Source organism: Eulemur rufifrons, chromosome 17 (genome assembly GCF_041146395.1).
Source record: "Eulemur rufifrons isolate Redbay chromosome 17, OSU_ERuf_1, whole genome shotgun sequence".
NCBI lineage: Eukaryota > Metazoa > Chordata > Mammalia > Primates > Lemuridae > Eulemur > Eulemur rufifrons.
In genome coordinates this window covers 92,537,660-92,561,268 of record NC_090999.1, presented here as the reverse complement: position 1 = coordinate 92,561,268, position 23,609 = coordinate 92,537,660, and the positions used below count along the sequence as shown (strand labels likewise).

General features: G+C 33.2%; 1 protein-coding gene across 2 annotated transcripts in view; it reads right to left on the bottom strand.

Moving 5' to 3' along the window:
* SLC12A2 (solute carrier family 12 member 2) overlaps positions 1-23,609 on the bottom strand; it is a 90,431-nt gene that overhangs the window by 16,628 nt on the left and 50,194 nt on the right. For both annotated transcript variants that reach the window (XM_069492037.1, XM_069492038.1), the window contains exons 8-18: positions 23,440-23,567; positions 23,267-23,351; positions 20,417-20,568; positions 15,165-15,272; positions 14,015-14,138; positions 12,774-12,875; positions 11,012-11,167; positions 9,629-9,728; positions 4,627-4,738; positions 2,968-3,108; positions 1,386-1,492 (exon numbers count right to left, since the gene is read on the bottom strand). In XM_069492037.1, coding sequence (XP_069348138.1) covers positions 1,386-1,492; positions 2,968-3,108; positions 4,627-4,738; positions 9,629-9,728; positions 11,012-11,167; positions 12,774-12,875; positions 14,015-14,138; positions 15,165-15,272; positions 20,417-20,568; positions 23,267-23,351; positions 23,440-23,567 — 1,315 coding nt within the window. The remainder of the gene's footprint in view (positions 1-1,385; positions 1,493-2,967; positions 3,109-4,626; positions 4,739-9,628; positions 9,729-11,011; positions 11,168-12,773; positions 12,876-14,014; positions 14,139-15,164; positions 15,273-20,416; positions 20,569-23,266; positions 23,352-23,439; positions 23,568-23,609) is intronic.

The window sequence follows — 23,609 nt, the reverse complement described above, 5'->3', positions numbered from 1 at the left end:
ATACAACAAATCAGCAGAGCTCTAATTTCACTAAAAGCATTTAACAGTTAGTTGGGAAATCTTGTTCATCAAATATATTCCTCATCAGTATAAAGACGTTTAAAAAAAAAAAAAGTAGAATATGAGATCTAGTTACTTCCTCACGAAAGGAAAACTGTCATATGTGAGGCAGGCCAATAAGCACGTGGTTCTACCTTAAAATACCACAGGAGCTCCGGGAAGGGAGGTAACTCCAGTGAGTTAAAGGTAATCAGTGCAAATTCATAGAGAAAATAGGACTTGAATCTTAATCTTAGAGCTATTTTATAAATGTGTTTCTTTCTTTTTAAAAAAAAAAAGTACAACTACTTGAAGAAACATTTCATAAGAAGGAACAAACAGCTCTATTTCATCAGTGGTGAGGCCAAGAAAAAGACCACGCCTGAACCCAGTGTGGCGCGTGCGAGGAGATGCTCATACCCAGTGTGAACAAGACAGCGTTGTTAGACAAACGTTAATACTCGCACACTAAGAAAGACTAATAAGTATATCTGGCAAAAACAAAAAAAAGTTTAATTCTTTTTATTAGATAACTCAGTTGAAAATGGCATTTGTGGTAGATTACGTGAAACAGGTAAAACACGAATATCCACGAACAGATTAAAACCAGAAAGACAGAGTGACAAAGAATTAAAAGAGCCCACTAGACAACCCACAAAAGAGAAGTTACAGTGAAGTAAATCAAAACTAAGCTATATGATAAAGATCATTAGAAATGCCAGTGAAAAATGAATTGTCAATTCAAAACTTGACACTTGAAGGGGACAGAAAAGCAAAACATGTAAGTACATTTAAATAAGAGAAATGCAAATAACTTTAAGAATGAAGCAAACGATTAACTGCAGAATTTGTCTGTGAGGGAGCAAGCCTCCCTCTGGGGTGCATGTCAGTGAGGAAACGCCCTTCCCTCAGCATGAGATACTGTAACGACAGAGCTTAGCTGAGGGGTCTAAGGACATTGGGGAACTCTGCCCAGCAACAGCCGCAGGGATAGGAAAACGCCCACTAACTTCAGTGAGAAGCCAGAGTACACACATGTAGATAAACACATACATATGTACACGCATACATATATATGTGCTTGTGTGCAAAGAGACAGAAAATCAAAAAATTTTGTTAAGAGATCATCAAGTTAAAACCCAGATACCTCATGTGATTCTTTTCGTTCCTATGTTTCTATTAGGAGAGACTATAAGAGAAACAAGCTTCCAAAATTAGAGCAAGCTTCCAAAATTAACATTTTCTGAACCAACTAAATTAATGAATTAAAAAGATACTTACTTTCTATTTCCTGTTAAATTCAAATAAAATTAAATTTAAAATAGTTTCCAAAAAAAGATACTTACTGAAATAAATTTATATACATATCCACATCCCTCATATCTGCTTGCAACCAATCTTTCTTAAATCCAAGGACAAGTGTGTTTGGTTTCATCCGACCAAGACCAGCAGCCTAAAATATAGGACACATACAACTTTAAAGATATACTACATTCAACAAAATATCTTTTGAAGTGGTAAAATTGTCCTTCAAACTGACAGTCTCTAAATATTAGATGCTCTTATCAGTAAAAATTTTTCAACATCCCATACATGCATATTTACTTATAAACTACATATATTAATTGTATTGATTGTATATTATTTATGATTAAACATATATAAATATAGAAGTTTAAAATGAAACACTTGAATAGTTCTAACTGCACATTTTTATATTTCTGTTAATATTATCTACCCAAATTTGCATTTTTTCCTAAGAGAAATATGATATATTTAATCTACTCATAATGATACAGTGGAATTCGCAGTTATATATTTTGATAACAGCCATTAAAACCGAGAAGCAAAAGTCCAAATGGCTGCAGTTCTAAATCACACCCATACTAAAATTTGAATTCTTTCTAACAATCATGCAAAAGTTTCTGCTGTAATTTAGCTAGTTAATACACCTCCTCAATTGTTCCACCAATCAATTTTTCTTGCAACCTCATTAGGATCTGCAATTCAATGTGCTTAACACACATAACAAGTATATTGTGGTTTTAATTTTTATTTGTCACTTAGTTTTCCTCTTTGTTCATATCTTTCATTTTTTTTTTCCTTTTACTTAAAGAGTACTTCTTTATATTCTTTTGCTGTTTACCTGTCAGGATAATCTTCCCTTGATCTGTGTATTCCTTTTTTGTTTTCATGTTTGCTTTAGAAATTCAAAGTTTTAAACTTTAAACTAAAAAATTATTGGTCTCTTATTCATAGTTCAACTTTCTGTGTTTCTCATTCTTTCCTATATTTTCTTCTAAAATTTTTAAAACTTTGTCTTTTAAATTGAGGTCTTTAATCTGCCTGAAAATGAGTTTTGTATGGTCTTTGTAAGGATCTACTTTATTACTCTTGCATACGGATAATCAATTGTTCCAGCCCATCCTTTCAATGCCATTTCTGTCACATGTTAAATTTCCTATGAGTGGCTCTACTTCTTCTGTTTTGTTACATTCATCTAATTGTCTATCACTACTTCAATATCACAATGGCTTAATTACTGTAGTTCTATGAAAAGGCTTTATATCCTACAAAGCGAGCCTACCCTCATTGCTTATTTTTCCTGAAGATTGCCTTGGCTATTCTTAACCCTGTGCTTATCAAGTTCTAAGAAACACAACAGAAAGGGCTCAGAGGACAATACTCTGGGCCTTCCACCTATTTTTAACAAGGTAGCTCCACAGTTATGCTACTAACACAGAACAGCACAAAATTTCCATAGTCCTTTAAGTTCTAAATTACACAGATCTTAGTAGTTTACTTTTTAAAGATATTTTAAAAGATTTACCATTTGTATCAATATGAATAAATCTAGAATGAGAACATTTCTAAAGACTTATCCAGAACTAAGATGTAGGCAGCATGTGAAGGGCGTAACAAATTTACCTGCATCAAGTACTGTGCACCTTCTCGCAAGTCATCTGCATGTACTGGAGCATAGAATGCCTTCATTTTGTTTTTGATAAGCCATCTCTGATATTTGGTTTGATCAATGGACATCTCTTTCATGGCTTGCCTTCGAGGGCCCTTTAAATAAAAATATTTAACTGAAAGGTAATCTATTTCACATTTATAAAAACCATCCAGTTCTACTGGCTTGAAACAGGTGTGGGAGAAGTGTGACAATACCACTTTGTTTTTATGTAGTGAAGTTTTTCTGATACTTAAGATTACAAAAAAGTAAAGTTGACAAAATAGTTAGGCACAGGGGTACCAGTAGAAAGGAGAAGATAATAGGAAGAAACACAGACTTAAAAATAAATCAAAAGTTTCAATACTAAGTAAACGAGAGGAGTTAGAAATTATTGAAATGGAGAACAAAATAATAGCCTTCTATTTTTCTACACAAACTTTCTTAGTTTTTTGTTTCTCCCAAATGTGAGTTATTAATTCTAAGTAACATAATATCATTGAAAATCAAAGTGAGCTATATTATACTAATACATTTTCTTCTTCATACTTCTGTTAGAAGTAAAAGAGCTTTTGATAACTCACAATTCTATTTTGATCCTTGCAAACAACACACAAAATGTGTTATACACAAATACATAAAGCAAAAATCTAAAAAGTGTGTTTAAGAGTACATACCATAAACATGAATAAGTAAAGGAAAACTACAATTTATGTTTCCTAGTAGGGAAATTGCCCCATTTGTAATGTCTTGTGCTCAAGCCTCAATTTGAACTGATTAGCTTAGAGACAGACTGGAAAACTCCAGAGGTCCTGTGAGGTCTGTGTCTCAGTGTATCTTTCCACCATCCTACACACACACACACACACACACACACACACGCACATACACGGGCATGCACAACCTTGACTTTGCCACTATACAAGTAGAAGAGCAACGTTAGCAGGAGTTGGGACATGGGGCATACAGACACATTTCCAGCACCAAAACAAGAGCCTGGGAGGGAAGCTAACCTTATGCGGAACAGGTAAACCATCATCCAGTCTATTTTCTACAGCCATGATGCCAAAAAACAAAAAACTACTTTGGATAAAAGTTTGCCACTATTTTTAACAATTTTCTTATTACATGTTAAAACAAAAATGAATAGGCAATTACACATGTTTGAATTCAGAAATTCAGCATTTACTTTGCTCTTCTTATATATCAGAGATACTACTTCCCATATTTGCCATAATTTCCCTCTGTCCTCTAATCCCCGTATTTTTCTGGTAAGTAAATGTTCTCAAGTGTTCTTAGGATTTTATGAAGTATATTAATATGAAAAATAATATACCGAATTTCACTTTGACTCCTTAGTTATTAAGAAGATATTTTTCTTGGACAAACTGCCCTATAAGGGCAATATAATTTGCTAAAAATCTACTTACAATGAATAAGAAAACAAGTAGAGTTCAAAATCTATTTTAAAATGTTACTGAGACCATTTAGAGGCAAAAATATGTTGAAAAAAATTACCTACCAAAAACCCAACAGATTTTGTTTGTCAAATTATTTCCAATCTAGAAAGTCCCACAAATTATAAATTATAGAGTGAAAAATATTTCAATACAGAAAACAAAATTGATACTTACCATATGTACGTGGCCACAGATCATCAAGCCGACATTCTTTGTGAAATCATGAACAAGATGAAGTAAAGCTGGACGTGAGTTTGGAGCACCTGTCATAACAAGACACTGCGGCCTAATGTAAGATGAAAAAGATAAAATTAGGAAAGTTTATGTTTGGGGCAAGAAGAACATGGTTTTACGTTGTTTCTCCAAGAAACTTTCTTTACACAACTGTTCTTAAGACACAGGCCATAGGATTCTCATAAGAGACGACTTTTAACCAGGCTTTCTTGATATGTGAGAAACGCAGAAACAAAACCTTGGAACAAACATCACACCTAATGTCCCTCTAACGTAATAGGTAACATTATACACCAGTATTCTGGTAGGCATTATAAAAGAAGTTACCATGTTAGTTAAAAAAATATATAATAACGTTTCATCTTCTAAAGGTAATGAATATTCCAGCTGTTTCACAGAGCTTGCCAAACTTCCTGAGAGCACAGCCTTACCTTTCTGTACAAGACAGGTCATTTTCCTTCTTAGCTTGATCACATCATAATTACTTCTACTTCATGACATCAGCCCTCTCTAATCTAGCTTAACTTTAATAACTATTGTCACATGAGTAAAATCACCTATGGTGAAGAAAAGATTTCCACGTAAACTAAAAGTTTTAATTCTAATTAATAATGGTGAAAGCCAAAATTGAATTCAATTGTCTTTGCAAATGCTGGATAGCGGTATTATGGCTTTTATTTATTTGTTCATGCTTGATTTTCTCTAATTAGAAATGGGAATCAATCTTGTTTAATGAAAAAACATTCAGGCATCCATTTTATAGGTCCAAACAGATTAGTAAAAATTCCTTAAAACAATTTATATAATCGAAATAAACTTTAACAGAAAGCCAATAACAGACTAAAATTTCTAACTTAAACATTAAATTAACTTTTAGAGTAGTTCCTAAAATAAGCATGAAAACCTGAATAAAGACCTTAAAAAAGTAACAACTTAGAATTGCGAACTAGCCGAACAACCAATTCTGTTTTGGAGAGTTGCTTTGGGGCGATCAAACAAGAAATCATACCCCATGACTCAGACTGCCGAACGTCTCCCTCTCTGAGCTTTAGCGAGTTACACAGCTGCTCAGCCAGAGAGTGCACTTCTAGCCTTCCCAGGATCTAAGTGTGGCCCTGCGACCGACTCATCATCCGTAAGATGCTCCTATATCCAGGCCAGATGCTCTCCCTCCAGACTTTCTTTCCCTTTCCTGTAAGCTAGACCATGGATGTGGTGATGACTTTGCCCACATGAACAAAATACCTCCGAGGGAATGGCAGACTGACAGGACAAAAGGAATGTGGGTCCTAAATGACCAAACGCAGCAAATCTGTCTACATGTCACGAACTATCCATTCATTTCTGGACTATCATATGACACCGGTATCTTTCTTGTTTGAGCCACTGTATTTTTCAGTCTTTTTGTTATGGTAGTTTAACCTAAACCCTAACTAATGTAAGCTATTACTTTGGAAAATTAACTTGTAGTCCCTACCTTTACTAAATAGTAAACCAAAGAGGCAAAACTTGTTTTTTGTTTGTTTTAGAAATGGGTCTCACTCTGTCACGCAGGCTGGAGTGCAGTGATGTCATCATAGCTCACTGCAACCTCAAACTCCTGGGCTCAAGCAATCCTCTTGCCTCACCCTTCCAAGTAGCTGGGACTACAGGCACACACCATCATGCCCAGCTAATCTGATTTTATTTTTTTTAATTTTTTTGTAGAGACGGGGTCTCACTATGTTGCTCAGGCTGGTCTCAAACTCCTGAGCTCCAGCAATCCTCTTGTCTTGGCCTCCCAAAGTGCTAGGATTACAGATGTCAGCCATGTGCCCAGCCCAAAAAGGCATCATTGGGTACAGTTTTATCATGCCAAAAATGGTACAGTACAAAATCTATTAGGGGTGACCTTAATAACCACAGCAGAATAAACATTTGCTTGATTTTAACTGCTTCCCCCAAATTATCTATAGTATAAAGAGATTTTTTTTAAGTCACAAACCACAAAAATATAGAGAACAGGACAAGACACAATAGCACTGAAATACAGAAAGCCAGAAAGGAAATAAATGGAAGAACAGTAAAGGATTTGACAAATCAGGAGAAAGCTAAATCCTAAATAAACATGAGAAAGCTGTGAAGCTACCCGATTTTGTAGCTGGAAATCACCAAAATGCCTAGGAATCAGTAGCAGCAGGTGTCTCTGGAAGTGACAGAGGCAGTGTGTTGAGAAAACTAAAATAAGGACTGGTTTAAAGTTCACATAACAAGCAACAGACCCAAATCATCTCGATCACTATTATGGGCAAGTGTGCCTATCCCGCCACTGCACTATTAAGCTGGGGCTTAGTGGTTAGAGAGGGTCTGGAAGATACCAGCAACAGATGGGGGCAAAGTAAGCTACTTTAAATAGGAGAGTCAGGAAAACACTTAAATACAAAATCCTGAAGCCTTCAAGCTCCTTCCCCACTTGGCTCCCAGAACTAAAGTAGCCAGGGTTTACCTACAACAGAAGATTAAGAGATTCTTTTCTGGGAAATCTAATCAGGTCAAAAAGAAAGCTTTTAAAATAAATTCCTCAAAGAACCAGCAAAGCCACTTTAGGACTTCAACTGCCAACGCAGAGCTCCCTCACCAGGGATTATAGATACTGCGTTTCAGACAAGGCTGAATCCCAGAACCCAAATTAAAGAAACAAGCAACAGTGAGAAAAAAACTTCAAGGAAATAGAAACTACAGGTGAAGAAAACAAAATCTTTTGGCAAGTTTCGTGATGACTAAGATAGTGGTAAATACAAAGTTAAATTACAAAAAAATTACCAGTTCTAGGGAACACAGAAAAGCTGTGCAGCAGAGAAAAAACAATCATAATTTACTACATGGCTCAGCTGTACAGCATGTCTAAAACGTCATAAAAATATAAATACTAAATATGATCCAATCAAAATCATGACATAAAAGTATACCGGGGAGGGGGTAAAGAGAGGGGTGCATGCATGTGGTGGGCACAGGTACATGAAAGACATCAGTGGATAATGCCTAAAATTAAAAATCAACAGTACAGTAGTTCTCCCTGATCTACAGTTTTGCTTTCTTTGGTTTCAGTAGATAAAAAATTCCAGAAACAGACAAGTCATAAGTTTTAAATTGTGCTCCATTCTTAGTGTGATCAAATCTCTCGACGTCCCACTCGATCCGGTCTGGGACATGAATCCTCCCGTTGTCCAGTGTACCCACTCTGTCTACACTCTCCATCCGAGTAGCCAAGTCCCTTACCAGATCAACTGTCTTGGTATCACAAGGCTTGTGTTCAAGTAACCCTTATTTTACTTCATAATGGCCCCAAAGCACAAAAGTAATGATGCTTGCAATTTGGATATGCCAAAGAGAAGCCATAAAGTACTTTCTTTAAAGTGTTTTAAGTGAAAAGGTGAAAGTTCTCAATAAGGAAAGAAAAAACAAAGTATACTGAGGTTGCTAAGATCGACAGTAAGAACAAATCTCCTACCTGTGAAATTGTGAAGAAAAAAGAAATTCGTGTTAGTTTTGCTGTAGTACTTCAAACTGCACAAGTACAGCCACAGTGTTTCAGTGCTTAGTTAAGATGGAAAAAGCATCACATTTGTGGGTGGAAGATGTACGTGAACAGAAGTGACAATGAGGTTCAGTGCGACCCACCGGTCCCCAGGCCTCCCTGCAGACGGGGAGGCGCTGCTGCGCAGCAAGACAGCCGGAGTCTGGGAAAGGACTACTAAACGCTCACCTAGGAGTTGGAAGTGGTGCCTGTGGTGGGAGGGGGAAGGGATAGGAGAGGTGGGGCAACTACTGATTTTCATGACAAATCTTGTAAGACTTGTTTTTCCTCTTTAAACCATATTCATGTATAATTCTAATAAAAATTAAATAGCCAAAACTGGGCTAAATTGTTTCTTTAAAAAATGTTCCCATTACTATAATAAGCCAAAGCAACAGGTTTTTATTGATGGCAAATTAACTTTGATTTTTGGTCATACCCTCAATTCTAAGGTCAACTTTTTACATAAAAGAATAATTTTTGTTTTTCTGTCATCCTTGGCATCAACTACCCAAAATACACTGAAATTAAAAGTTTTCCTCCCAGGGCTCTTATTCCATTTTCTTTTCTCTATTTTTTTCCTACCCTAAAGTAGAAGATCTGTGGTCTCTGGGAACTTTTCATTCTGGAAAAAAGAAGGGAGTGGTCCAAAAGAGTGACAAAAAGTACACAAAGACTTTTCTTTACTGGGAGAGGTTTTTCCTAGCACTTATCCACTCTTCAGGGTTTCTTTAAAAAATATTATTTTCCCTTTTGGTTTGTTGACAAACATGGAAAAGATTTGTGTTTACCCAGCAGAAGCCAATGAGGGTTGATTACTAATGACAAAAGAAAGTTTATATTGATGAGTGATAAACTATTATAAAGATAAAATAAATACTCAAAGTCACTTATTGAGGAAAATAGTAATCAATGCTCTGTACTGTAAGGCATTGATTCTTTACCAGTGTAACTGGCTGCCAGTTAGTCAATGATGAGAAAGAAGGAACTAACATGGAAATATTTAGTATTTTAGTAAAATTGCAAAGTAAGGCATGTCAAAAATCTACGAATTTCACACTCAGTAGTTGACAGCAGTTATATAACTTTAATAGCCAGAGAGGGGAAATCTTTCACTTGATGATGCCCATCACTTAAAAGCCTACAAATAAGAGACCTTCAAAATTTTCATAACATTTTTCTAAAGCAAATAATAATTTTTCTCTTTGTACAATTTTGGTTTTGAATAATTAAATTGTCCAAGTTCAACTAAAATAAAAAACAATATTCTATGCTTTTGGCAAATTTTTTATGAAGTATCAGTATATGAAAACATCGCTGAACAATAATTTAAGAACTGATTGGCCAGCTAAGAGATGTTTCCATGTTGCCTTCCGTATTACTCACCTGAAGTTTTTCACATGGTCTTCCACCCCCGAGAGCCGGATCGAGTGCTGCAGCGCACTCAGGTAGGTCAGGGCCTGCGTGGAGGAACCCCAGTTCACATCTGCGGGAAGACAGTGCTCAGGTAGTGGAACACCAGTAACAACTACCAATCTGAGACACAATTAAAACATGCTTCCATATTTAAACAGTCAATTGCTAAAATAAACTATTGTACTTGTAACTTTCAAGTTCAAATATATAGCATGACATGAAGACTGTGATAATGTGAATCATAATTCATTTAAAGAAAAAGTGTAATTTAGAAAAAGACTGAGATGACAGTGATGCTCACATGCTATGCACACAACTCAGGGGTCTTTTACAAATAAAGTAAATATTTTTAAATTATTGTTAATTTAGTCAAAAGTCTAAAGGGAAAGGAGCAGATCTCTGATTGTTAAGAAGTATTTAACTGTAGTACTTAACTGTTTAGGTTATTTGAACAGGAAAATTTAAAAATGTTATTGAATAAACAGCTTGGACATCAGACAAGTATTTTAGGCATTTGTTAATAGACAGTAGGTGTATTAGAGAAATAATTGCTTTGAAAATGATTTGTCCATTTCATCTCTAGAGCCACCACCCTAATCCAAAACCTCATCATTTCATACCTGGGTTACAAAGTGTTTCCTCATTGTATGAAACTACTACATTGCAACTACTCTTATAATTTCTTTCTAATCTATTCTATTGAGCCCAAACTTTTCAAATCTTTATTGTCAGATTTTTCTTCTGTGTTACATGCTACAATACTGAATACTGGACCAATCCTAACATACTCCAGCATCATCATCTTACATAAAGATACACTGAGTTATTATCAATACAACATAAACTAAGTAATCATTAATTATTCCCAGTTAAAACATGTTTGTCCAATTTTCTCTGCTGCACAGTAACCTAATGGGAAATATACTGTCTTCTAGTATTTTGTGAATTCCATGGTACTTACTACGGTTCTAAGACCACAGTAGGTTACATGTATGCTCATTAGGCTACAGCTACTACCAATACTACACATCTGAATCCTTTAAAAGAATAATTCTAACTATATTGAGTGCAACAGAAGGCTAATTATACAAATTTATAATTTTTCTACAAATAGGATTAAATTTAATTTATAGGTAAGAATGGAATTCCATACGAATAAAAAGTCTTTCAGTAATTGTTTCATTAAAACTGCATGTATTTGAAAAAGAAAACAAAAACTTCATGTGTTCGGAAATAAATAGGTTGTACACTAAGTTGCTTTCAAATATACAATCTTATGTTTAAATATGAAAAGTAACAAGGAACCTATAGGTGTTTTCTAGTTTGATATGATAAACAGAAAAGGCTACTGACCTGGTTTTTTGTAGGTAACATAAATATACAGCCCAAGGACTATCACGTATGTCAGCAAGGCAGCCCACCAGTTAATGACAAACATCACTATGCAACAAAGAATCGCTCCAATAAGGGATATCCACATGTTGTAGTACTTGAACGCAGGACGCCACCCTAACAGTAACAAACAAATGGATAAATAAAAGTCACCCAGATACCTCATCCGCTTTATACGATGGTACATATGTACTCACAAAATAACTTTCTTTAGGGCTGCAACACTGAGAAGGCTTTTAGCATTAAGTCTAGCATTAAGGCTAACATCTAATAGTAAAGTCAAAGACCGTTACTGATCACAATTGAATTTGATGATTCTTGATGGCCATGGAGAGGGCTTATCTATTTACTTCCACATTACAGTATCTTACTAGTTCTGTATTCAATAAACTCTTTACAAAAAAAAAAAAAAAAAACAGTCAATCAACCTATTCTATCTAGTGAATGCTAAAAACTATAGATGGTTTAAAAAAGAAGGCTGCAAATTGAGTCCTTAGTAGTATGGTTTTATTTTCTCATTTTTACCATAAGACATATCTATATTCTAATGAATACATAAAATGTTCCAAATAAAATGTTCATGAAAATCATTAAAAATTCACCAACTTGCTAGAAAAACTAAGTGTTAACTATAGAAACACATACCTTCCATTTAGTGATGTATTTCTGACTTAAGCTCACTCTAAAATATATTGAAGACCATATTTTTAAATTTTCATTGATAGGTAATTTCACAGTCAAAAGTATTTTTTAAAAAATTGCTTCAAAAAAATTTATATTTTCATTACCTATAGAGTACAATGTACACTACTTGGGTGATGGGTACATCAGAAGTCCACACTCCTCCACCATACAATTTATACACGTAACAAAATTCAACTTGTACCTCTAAATCTATTAAAATTTTTTAAAAAATTAAAACTAAAAAAATTTAAAAGTGGTGAAGCATCAGCAATTTCCTACGGATCAATCAAATAAGCAAAAATTATCACCCACAAATTATTTTTTGGAACATAGCAGGTAATCAGTACACATTTACTGAATAGGTTTAAAGTTGAATAGACCCAAGTAACTCATAAGTATAATGAAAAGTTCCTTTGTAGATCTTATCCAGTTAATAATAAATCACTAGTATTATATTTAAAAAAATATTTTTAAATTAAAAACTGAAGCTAAAGTGTTTGTGTCCAAAGTTCCCATACTTTATCTTTCTTGTTCTGACTTTTAGATCCTTAAAATGAACAATGCTTTTATTTCTTCACTTCCTTCCCTAATTTCCAACTGCTGTCACAGTTTGTAACAAAGGTCTTATATACTTTTTCAGTTTACAGAGACCCCTTAATGTTAGAATTCTACAGAACTCATTGTGTTGAAAACATTTTGAGACAGGTTAATTATTATATAATAATATACTTAGAACTGAAACAGAAATCTGCTACACAGTAAAAACCCATTTAAAAAACCAGTAAAATAATTCTTTTACAATGTTAGAATTAGAGATTAATACCTATCTTAAGTTCTTTGAAGACAAGAAACAATATTAGCAGCAAACTTCACGATAAAGAGATTTTTAAAGACTCAATTTGATTTAACTGTAAAGGCAGACTCTGGATTAATTAGCTAATCTCACACATATCGTCTTTTAAAATGTGCCAAAGTTTTATTTTCTTTGAAATCAAAAACATGAATAAATATACAAAACTTTTAAAGAATGTCAAATCACCTGGAGATTTTGCAAGTGATGCATGGAATACTGAAAAATTGATCAACGCATATGATGCGAGGAAGAAGTTAGAGATAATCGGAGCAATAACATTCAATTCAGCTGCAAAAGAAAGGTGAGGCAGATTTATTGATGTATCAGACATTTTTTAACTTTTTAAAATTATGAAATATGTCAGACCTTTAGATAATAGCATAATGAATACTCCATATCCACCTTTATAAATATTTACATTTTGCCAAATATGCTTCTTATACTTTATTTTTCAGAAATTAAATCCTAGGTATACCATTAAAATTCCCTTTATACCTCACTATGCCAAACTTGGTATATTCTGTCCAATCACACTATACGGTTTTACTATACATATGTAGTCTACATGCATTATATAGTACTGTTTTGGATGTTTTAAAAGTCACATAAATAATCTACTATATATGTATCACTCTGTAGTTTGATCTTTTATTATATTTGAAATTCACCATATTGATACATGAAAACCAAATTTATTCATTTTTTTTACTGCTGCATATTATTCTGCAGTTTCATTCTTCTGTTGATTTAGGTTGCTTCCACTTTTCACTATTATAATTAATGATACTAGAAACATTCTTGATATGGCTCTTTGTGCATATATACAAGTTTCCTTAGGGTACGTACCTAGAAAAGGAAGTGCTAGATCATAGGAAACTTTACCAGATATTGCAAACTTGTTCTCCCAAAGTATGTACACCAAACACACATTTCCCATCATCACATGAGAGCTAGCTTCCACACAGCCCCACAACACTTAGTGGTATCATCAGCCTTTTAGTGTCAACTAATCTCAGGGCTTAGACAAAATCCTTTAAAACTAAAAAGTCCCGTGTCTTCCTTAGCAGTGGAAGGCCCGCTGGAGCTCACTTGTGATCAGAGGCAAAAGTGCCAAAAATAAATCAGCAAAGGCACTACCTTCATGGGGAACACTGGAATCCTTTTTTCCTTATGCTATTATCATATTTGTTTTAGGGAAAAGAACCTAGGAACCTAAACCATTTAGCTTTAATGGGAACTTATTGATGGCAATAATTTTAGTAAATATATATTAAATGTTATTATTTGCAGTACTTTATAATCATTCTTTCATTTAACTAGAAACTTAGTATACCAAGCAAAGTAACATTTTGTTAATAATTCAATGTTTAGAGCTAATACTATATATGCACCAAAATCTACATTAACATATCATTTATATAACTAACCAATTAAGATGAATCCAAGAGCAATTAAGAATGTTAAGATGTAGCCACGAAGAGGTTCATTATTTTTTCCATAACCTTTAGCAAACATCTGGAAAGCTGGGTAGATGTTGTCTTTACATAGAGCCTAATGAAAAAAACGTAAACATTAATGAAATGTATTAAAATTAGACATAGAGATTTGCTTATAGCTATAATAGGTTAGTCAGCAATGGAACTCAAATTTCTAATTCCTTGTCCTCTTTCTTTCCTGTCTCATACTACTTCACCTACAAACTGTAACGGAGATTGAAACATTTCAAACATTGGACGGGTAACTTGTTTAGAATACTGCTAACTATCTGCCTTATCCAACTCCCATAGTGAAATCCTTTTATCTATGAAGAAGAAATCAGAGAAGCAGACATACAAATAAAAGATGTTGGAAGTCTGGTAAATATGACATAGGTATGACCTACTTTAAGAAAACCAAGTTCAGATCTTAAAGCAGATAAAAGTCCCAATTATAAAACTTAACCACTTTTCTTAAAACATTACTGAACACTACTGTTTCAAAAAGTACGTTCTATGCCTTTACTGTACTCACTGGTTATAAATATAACATCAAGAACAAGGGTGTAGAATCAACATTCCCTTTCCTTGATTTAGTAGTAAAAAGTATTGCCTATCAGTATCAGCTGTTTGTTTAATGCTCACTAAAGGGAGATAATGTCTATTTTGTTCAATGTCTGGCACAAATTACACATTCAAACATTTGTGAAATATTTAGGCTGACATCATGCTGACTGGGACAAAGACAGTCGACTACTTCTGATTTATGGTCTTAGGCTGCACTCCTAGTCTTCTGTGAGACATCTTGAAAATTTATACTAAGTATGTCAAAAAAGAGCAAAAATCCATCATCACTTCTAAAAAGACAACTCATAGACTATGCCTTGACAGTAGGTAAATGCACATGTTTATATAAATCTACATAATTCATTCATACACATAAAATTAAATATACCTGTCTTGATATATGTGCATATGTATTTATTACATATATACATGGGGTTGATAGAAGCAAATAATTTAAAAATAGAAACAATCACAAATCGAAAAATATTATCTTAATTCCCCCTTTAACAAAGACCATTAATATGAAAACACTTACCTGAAATATTTTGGGAGCACTGACAAGGGATGCTAATGCTGAAGAAAGAGTAGCTGAAAAGATACCTGCAGAAATTAATGGTGCAAATCCTGACACCATGCTCATTACCTTAAATGAAAATGACAAAAATTGAAAAATAAGTCTCACAAACAATTCAAAAACGACACACCATTACATAGTTACATCTTGATTATGCTAATGAAGGAGATTAACACTGGGACTATTTGATAATAAATAATAATGGTGTACACATTCCGAATTTTTGAAACAGATTTGCCACTAGCCCTTACCTAACAAAAAAAAAAAAAACTTTTCATTTTGTAAAATTTCAAACACACACATGGGCAGAGAGAAGAGGATAATGGACTGCTAAACAGTCATTACCTAGTTTCAACAACCATCAACTTGGGGCCAAACCCTACACTATTTTGAAACAAGTCCCAAATATCATTTAATGCACGAGTGTTTCAGTATGTATCTTTAACAGGTAAGGACTTCTGAAAATTAACATAATATTTGCTTAACCAGTACCACAAAGCCAGTAGCATTCAAATTCCCTAATTGTCTCTCTTTTCTTAATCTTTTTAAAATACAAATCAGGATCCAAAAAAAGATTATCCATTATATTTGGTTGATGTGCCTCGTAAAGTCATTTTCAGTCCACAGGTTCATACTTCCTTCCTTATCATTTTTATGCCATTTCTCCTATAGAGATCCCACACCCTGGAATTTGCTGACTGCATCCCCACTGTATTGTGTAATCTGTGCCTCTCATCTCAAAACTTCTAGTAAACTGGTAGTTAGATCTAGACAGTTAATCATACTGAGGTAACAAGTTTTTGGTAAGAATATTTCATAGGTGGCATGATTTACTTCCACCGGGAAGGCTATTTCTTTTTATGATGTTAAAACAGTATTTTTAAGTTTTTTTTTTAAGTTATTATATTTTAGAGTTGTGGAAATATTTCCTGCTGAAAGGATATAAGGTATAGGATTTGCCTCTAAATAATCTGGCATAGGGGAAGTTACAAATGAAACAAAATTAGCCATGCATTGATAACTAATAAAGTTGATTAATATGTACATTATATTGCTTTCTCTGTCTACATGTTCAAATATTTCCCTAGGAAGACTTTTTTTTTTAATAACAAAAAAGGATTGATCACTAAGATCATGAGAAGACAATCTTATAAATCCACACTGAGGGCACAATGCAAAATAACTTGGCTGGACTGTTCAAAATGTCAATGTCATAAAGATGAAGACGGGCTGGGAACTCCCCTAGATTAAAGGCTTTTAAAATGACATGATAACTAAATGCCATATGTGATCCTAGATTAAATCCTAGACCCAGGAAAAATAGCTATAAAGGACATTACTAAGACAAGTGAGAAAATACATATACAGACTATATATTTAAATAATAGCATTTCACCAACATTAACTTTCTAAAGTGGAATAACTGTACTATGCTTACATAAAATATCTTAAATACTTCATACTGGTTGTCATGTAATAATGTCTATAACTTATTCTCATAGAATTGAGGAAAATACAGAGAGCAAATGGGGCAAAATATAAACAGCTAGTAAATATAACTGAAGGATGGATACACACATACTCACTATACAGTTCATTCTGTATCTCTGAAATTTGTCAGAATACAAAATTAAGGCGAAAGGGTTGTTTGGTGGATTCAGGTTACCATCGGCTTGAACAAGAGTAGGTGGTAGTATAAAAATCCCAGCAGTGAATGGTGATCATCACCTAGATTCATTGCTTCATGAGTAGAGATTTACCTTTCATTTATATTGACTAAGAACACATGCCAACTCAGACCAAAGAGAGAAAGAAAGCAGGTTTTAAGCTATCAAACACTTGACTGTAGTTTCATGGTTTAACCTGGATGTAAAGCCAGCGACGGACACAATCCCTGCACAGGCCTGATTTCGTGTGTACATAAACTACCTTGTTGACTGAAATGCCTTTCCAGGAGACTCACTGTTAAAATGAAGAATACATTTCTTAACTGTTTTAAGAAACATTAGCATACCTCCCCTGAGAATATTGGGGGGGCGGGCCTGAAATGATGATTTTCTTCTATTCAGTCCTTTACTTTAGTTACATATATGCTATAACATGTTTCACAATCACTATTTTTTCACAGTAATTAATGCTAGATTATTTAGCATTGGCAACCATTTCCTTAAAGATAGAGACAGTAAATGACAGGTAAAGTAAGGCAAGATAACAAAGAATATACCCAACTTCTGCTATATATACTTATCAGAGCATACAAAAATTCACAGCTGTCTGTAATGATTTCAAATTCAAATTAAGTGCAAAGACAAAAGGAGAGAAATGAAGATAAAAAGTGGAGAACAGAGAAGATGATACATACTACCTTGCTGGATTAAGGCAAAACTGACACCCTCAGCATCGGCTATAACTATTAACATAACCTTTTAACTTTCATGTTGGAGAAACAATTACATTTTTCCTTCTTCCATCAGTTCTGAATAGAAGTAAATAATGCTCATGCTTTTTTTTTTAATTTCAGCATATTATGGGGGTACAAAAGCTTAGATTATGTATTGCCCTTGCCCCCCCAATGCTCATGCTTAGCATCTGGAAATATTATGCTTTAGGGTCTGTTAGGTGTCCTATTTTCTAGTTAAGTATTTACTCAATGATCTCTGCATTTCCCAACATTTAATGGTAAAAGATGAGCAGAAAGGATAATGATATTGAATGTAAATAACAGTAATATTAGTGTTGTCCACAATATACAGGGGAAATGAAGATTTAAAAAAAAAACAAAAACATGGTCTTGTTGGTAATGTGGGGAAAAAAAGACAATAAAAACAAGGTAAACGATAGCAAGTAAACAAAGTGAATGGTGAAATTTTATGTGTGTGGGTGTGAGTGCTGAAAATAATTTGGGGTTCAAGATAAGTTCCATGGAACAGGTCTATTTGAAGGCAGGCAGATCGGGATGTAAAAATAAAAAGCAGGTGCACCTCAAGCAGAGTGGAGCACTGATAAAGGAAGAGAGTGGGGTGAGCACGTGTGCATGTATAAGCACATATAATGCCTGGAATCCAGTCTCAACAGAAATCAGTGGGACTTAAGGTATGCAGGGCTTTGACTGATAGAATAGTGCTCACATTTTGTTTATAGGCAATGGTGAGTCAAAGATTTCAGAAGATATTAAAATGTAGAAATACAGTAAGAAACATAAGACTATGCATAAAATTAATAATTTAAGACCAATAAGACAGCCCAAATCACTTTACTCACTGAAGCATGAGAAGTCAATTATATATAAAACAGCATTATAAAGTGTGGCTTGTATAGATTTTATGATAGAGACTCCAACTTACTCCTTAGTTACGTTCTATTCACCATTCTTCATTTTCAAAATGACCAGGTATTTATATTTTTACAGAATTTTTTCCCCATTTTGTATTGCTTTACAAAGTATTTGTTAAAAAATTTACTTAGATTAGAAAAACAGCTTTATTTATACCAAATTCCTCTTTGCTTGAATGAGTCCATAACTGGACTTGATAAAAAGACAACACACTTTTGTTGTTTTAAGGCAACACAGAAAACTGACTGGCATTTTTAGACACTGGGCAGAGACCAATGTTTGTGCCTTTCATACACAATATCAATGTCAGAATTGGCCTGAATCATTAGCTGGACGTGAATACTTTCTTTCATTCCTACAATTTTGCTTAGTCTTGTGACTAGAAAACAAACTTCTATTACATAATTGGGTTCAATATTTGTTACCACTGAAAGTGTAGTCAATTGCTTGAAACTATACAATAGAAAATAAAAATAATAATTTAATTAAAAATTTTAAAGATTTTATTGTAAAACTTACATATTCTACGTAAAATACATACTGAGTTCTAAATAAATTCTCAATTATTCTGTTTTACTATGTTTACATAATACTGAAAAAATATTGGCAAGCAAATTTTTATTTTTCATTTGGAATCAGCAGAACCATGTATTCTATAAATTTACCGGAATATTTTGTTTTAATCTGGATCTATACCTTTGTGTTCTTCTTTCTACTGTCCTAGGAACTTAAACAACTCTCAGAATTACAATCCAAATTGTAAATTCTTTTCCTCTTATATAATCTTTTCTCAGTTTCTAAAAAGCCATAAATTTTACAAACTAAAATTTCATTTCATTTTCACTATCTTGATAGAGGTAACAATAAATAGCAGATGAACTGATAGTCTTCAAGTACTTGAGAATCAATGCTAACCTTTTTACAGTCCATGTTTTAAAAGCTCACTAACTTTCATGTATTCATTCAGAATTAAATTCTGCTAGTAAATGGTGGTTTTGTACTGTATGACTTTTTATGGACCATATCTAATTAACATTACTATTGATACTGATCAGTACTTTTTTAAAAGGTCATAAAGCAATTACAAAGACAACACTAATTAGAAAACTAAACTAATTTCAATTAGTATAGATTTAAATTGCTCAAAATAAATATGAAATATTTAGGTGTAAATCTAACAAAATACATACAGGACTACATAACACTAATGAAAAAAAATCAAAGAAGATATAAATAAATGGAGAGACATACCATGTTCATGGATTGGAACTTTAAACATAGTAAACATGTCAATTCTCTCCAAACTGATACAAAAGTTTAATACAATTTCTATAAAAATCTCAACAAGACTTTTTAAAGATACAAATATTTTAAAATTTCATATGGGAAGACAAACTAAGCAACTTTGCAAAAGGATAAAGTTGGAGAAATTAATCTACCTGACCTCAAGACTTATTATACAACTACAAGAAACAAGAATTGTGGTATTGGTGGAGGGACAAGACACAAAGATCAATGGAACAGAATGGAGTCCAGAAACAGATCCACACAAATATGACCATGTGTGGGATGCTTCCAATGCTTCCTTGCTTTCTGAGGCAATACATTTACATACTACACACACACACACACACACACAGTATCTTATACTCTATTATAAAAGTGTTATCCTTAGGGGCCCTTTGTTCTTGAACAGCCTCAGATTTAATCCTTTGGTAGTTTTCTGTTTGTCCAATTAGTGATCTACATTTTGGGGGAATATAAAGTAACAATAATCCTCCCTTCTAAGTTATGGTTGTATTCTGAATGGTCAGATCTGATAGTTGTCTGACCCCTAGATAAATATCGAATGTCTGTATAATATAAATTCGATGCTCACCTGGAAGTTGTTCATTAGGCCATAGGAACAAGGATTGCTTTGACAAAATGAAAAGTCAAAGTTTAATTTGCAGGCTGCAGAAGTACAGTTTGTTAGCTCTGTTACAATAGTGTCATTAACGTTCCCAGTGGCATCCCGAACAACACAAGAACCTGAAGCACAAATGACAATGAGGATAATATAGCTAACATCCACATTCATTTCAGAATCACATACATTCATAAAGAAATCAAAGCACTGACTGCATATATATGCTCACTTATAATAGCATACACTGCATTTTTAGTTAAGATAGCTTTACCTTGAACAGAATTTGGAAAGCATCATGGTCCCCAATATTTAAGGAGTGAAACTGAACCTTTTATAAAGACTAGTATTTATACATATACACTTAAAAACCTTATAAATAATATTTGTGTAAAATGGTATGTCAGCAAAACTATCTCCTGGCCTATTTGGTTAAGATGAACTTAAGTAAATATAAAAACATTGTATTAAAAAATGGCAGCAATGTTTTCCTACACTCCAAATATTTTATATGTGAAATATGGCCAAAAATCAGACTTCAGGTAATATCAGTCTTCTCTGAGGGAAAACAAGTTGAATATTAATGAATTATAGTTCCATTTAAACTTTTGTCTCAAATATGATTACCCTGACAATAAGAAAATATATAGTGTCTGAGATTTGCTTAAAAATAACCCATGGGACACTGATTGGGTATAGACGAAACAAGATTAACCATGTACTAATATTTTTGCTAACTTTTTTGAAGTTGGGTGACATTGGGCTAATTATTATAGAAAATGCTCTACTTTTCTGTAAATCAAAAACTTCCATAACAAAATATTTTAAAAATTACCTTAAATAAGCACTTCATTACTCATTACAACATACAACTAATAGTAATTACCATTCCTTACACTTTACATGTTTTTACTTTTTGAAGCACTGTAACCATACTATTTCATCATATATCAGGTGAAAATTTTAGGCATTATAGAAAAAACTAAACAATAAACAGAAAACTAAGTTTGAAAGGGAGAATATTTTAATGACTACACAGACTACATATAGTTCTTCATTTTTCAATTTCTTCATCTACCTTTCAGAGCAATGTTTGCAAAACCTAAAAGTACCTCTGAACCATTGAAGGGTCGGGGGAGAACAGAGCCCTGTGGCTCCCACTAGTCCTAAAGCAGCTATGCTTTCGTGTATTTCATTTTCTGATGTTCTATACCTGCAGTATTGGGAGAGGAAAGGGTCCATTGCTTTGAACTAAACAACCACTGGTATACAGGCTATCTTTACTGGCCTACCTACTGAACATCAGGGAGAAGAGGCTACTTCTATTGCTCCAAGGGCTAGTGTAGACAGACCAAAATGAATATGAGGGCCAGGAATTTTAGAGGGTTAAGTAAAAATAGAAAATGTTTATCTGCTATAACAAGTTAAAACATAATCAGTTCTATCATTCTTTAAGACTAAATTTTCTTTAGCTAGCTTATACATAACATATACAAGCATGCTGGGAATTTTTAGGGGAACACATCTATCTTGCTAAGGATACATATGTGTGTATATGGATTGTCAGGATATATAAAAACCAAATTCCTCTTTAAATGCCAATTTAGCCAACCATGATGGTATTATTAGCATTTCTAACTCTCATGTAGTGAAAGTTCAAAATCACATGTAAACAAATAACAGCAGAGTTTGTAAATATAGTTCTGTCATTACTTCCTAACAAATCAGTGACTACATTGCAAAAATGAAATTTTCTTACTGAAATACAATGGAAATTTCATTATGTAGTCTATGAGCTTGGAGTTTATGATTCTTTAGTATTAGACTAATATTTACTTTTGTATTATGCTCAAGAAATGTAACTGTAAAAATTGGCTTTTAGAGTTTAGATATTTAAAACAATGCTTACTTTTCAAGAAAGTATTTTCTTGAAAGTATGCAGTTTCATGAAAGTGTAATAAACTCGAGACAATTTATGTACAGTCACTATGCAAATTGCATGTAAATTAATAGTAATAATAATTAAATTTTTCAAGAGTTTTTTTTTACCTAGAACGTTCCAGTAAATTTAAAGAGCCTATGTTGTAAATAGCCTTTAAAGACTTGATTTAAAAAAACCAAAAAACTCTCTTTGCCTTGAAAACAATTCTTTAAAGCAAGCATCATTATCTTTGGTAGTAAAATCTCTTCAGATTTGATTCCTTCATCTATAAAACAAGGATATAGAGACTGGCTGATCACTTAAGTCTTTCTTTCCAAGTTCTAAAATGCTATGAGTCCATGAATGCAATAAAATAGTTTTAAAACCATTTTCATTCAATTTAGGACTTTAGTAAAACTTTTCATTCAACTTAGTATGTCCTGTTCTTCAAAATCAGTGTTTCTGTAGACTGCTTGATGACCTTGAAACAATCTTCATATAATAAAGTTATATAAAAATATAAATAATCACCATAAACAAATATACTCAGAAATTTGTAGATCAGAGAGTAAAATTCATTTGCTTCTACATATGAACTATGTTTTCTATAAACATATCTCAGTGAAATTTAAGAGTTTACAGATAGGATTTCATATAATTTTCTAATTTACTATAATTAATAGAAATCCTGGAACAGATATAATAAAGCATTTGGTGGTTCAGATAATGTCTATAAAAGTCACTACTAGTTTTCTTAAAACTGTTTCTGAATTAACATAAAAAACTTCATGCCTTTTTATTGAAATATTTCTGAATTTAAAAGTTAGAAAGTGTCATGCAATATTTATAGTATGTACATCATGAAATTTCTGAAACACATAAAGAAATGTAAGGCTATTTACCTACAGATACTGCAATTCCTACGTAAACCAACGTAGTAATTAAAATGGCTAAGAGTGTTCCTTTGGGTATGGCTGACTGAGGATCCTAGAAGACAAGAAGATTTTTTTAAGTCTATCGTTAAAAATAAATATACATATACCACTTTTTTACATATAATTGACATAATACTTACTGCAAGATCACCTGAGATATTTGCTCCAGCCAGAATACCAGTTGCAGCAGGAAAAAAGATGGCAAATACAGAAAAGAAAGTCTCGTCATCTCGAAAATCTGGCCCAAAGTTCTCATTAAATATTTCAGCTGTGGAGAACAAAACATTTTTGCAATTAATGGATCACAGAT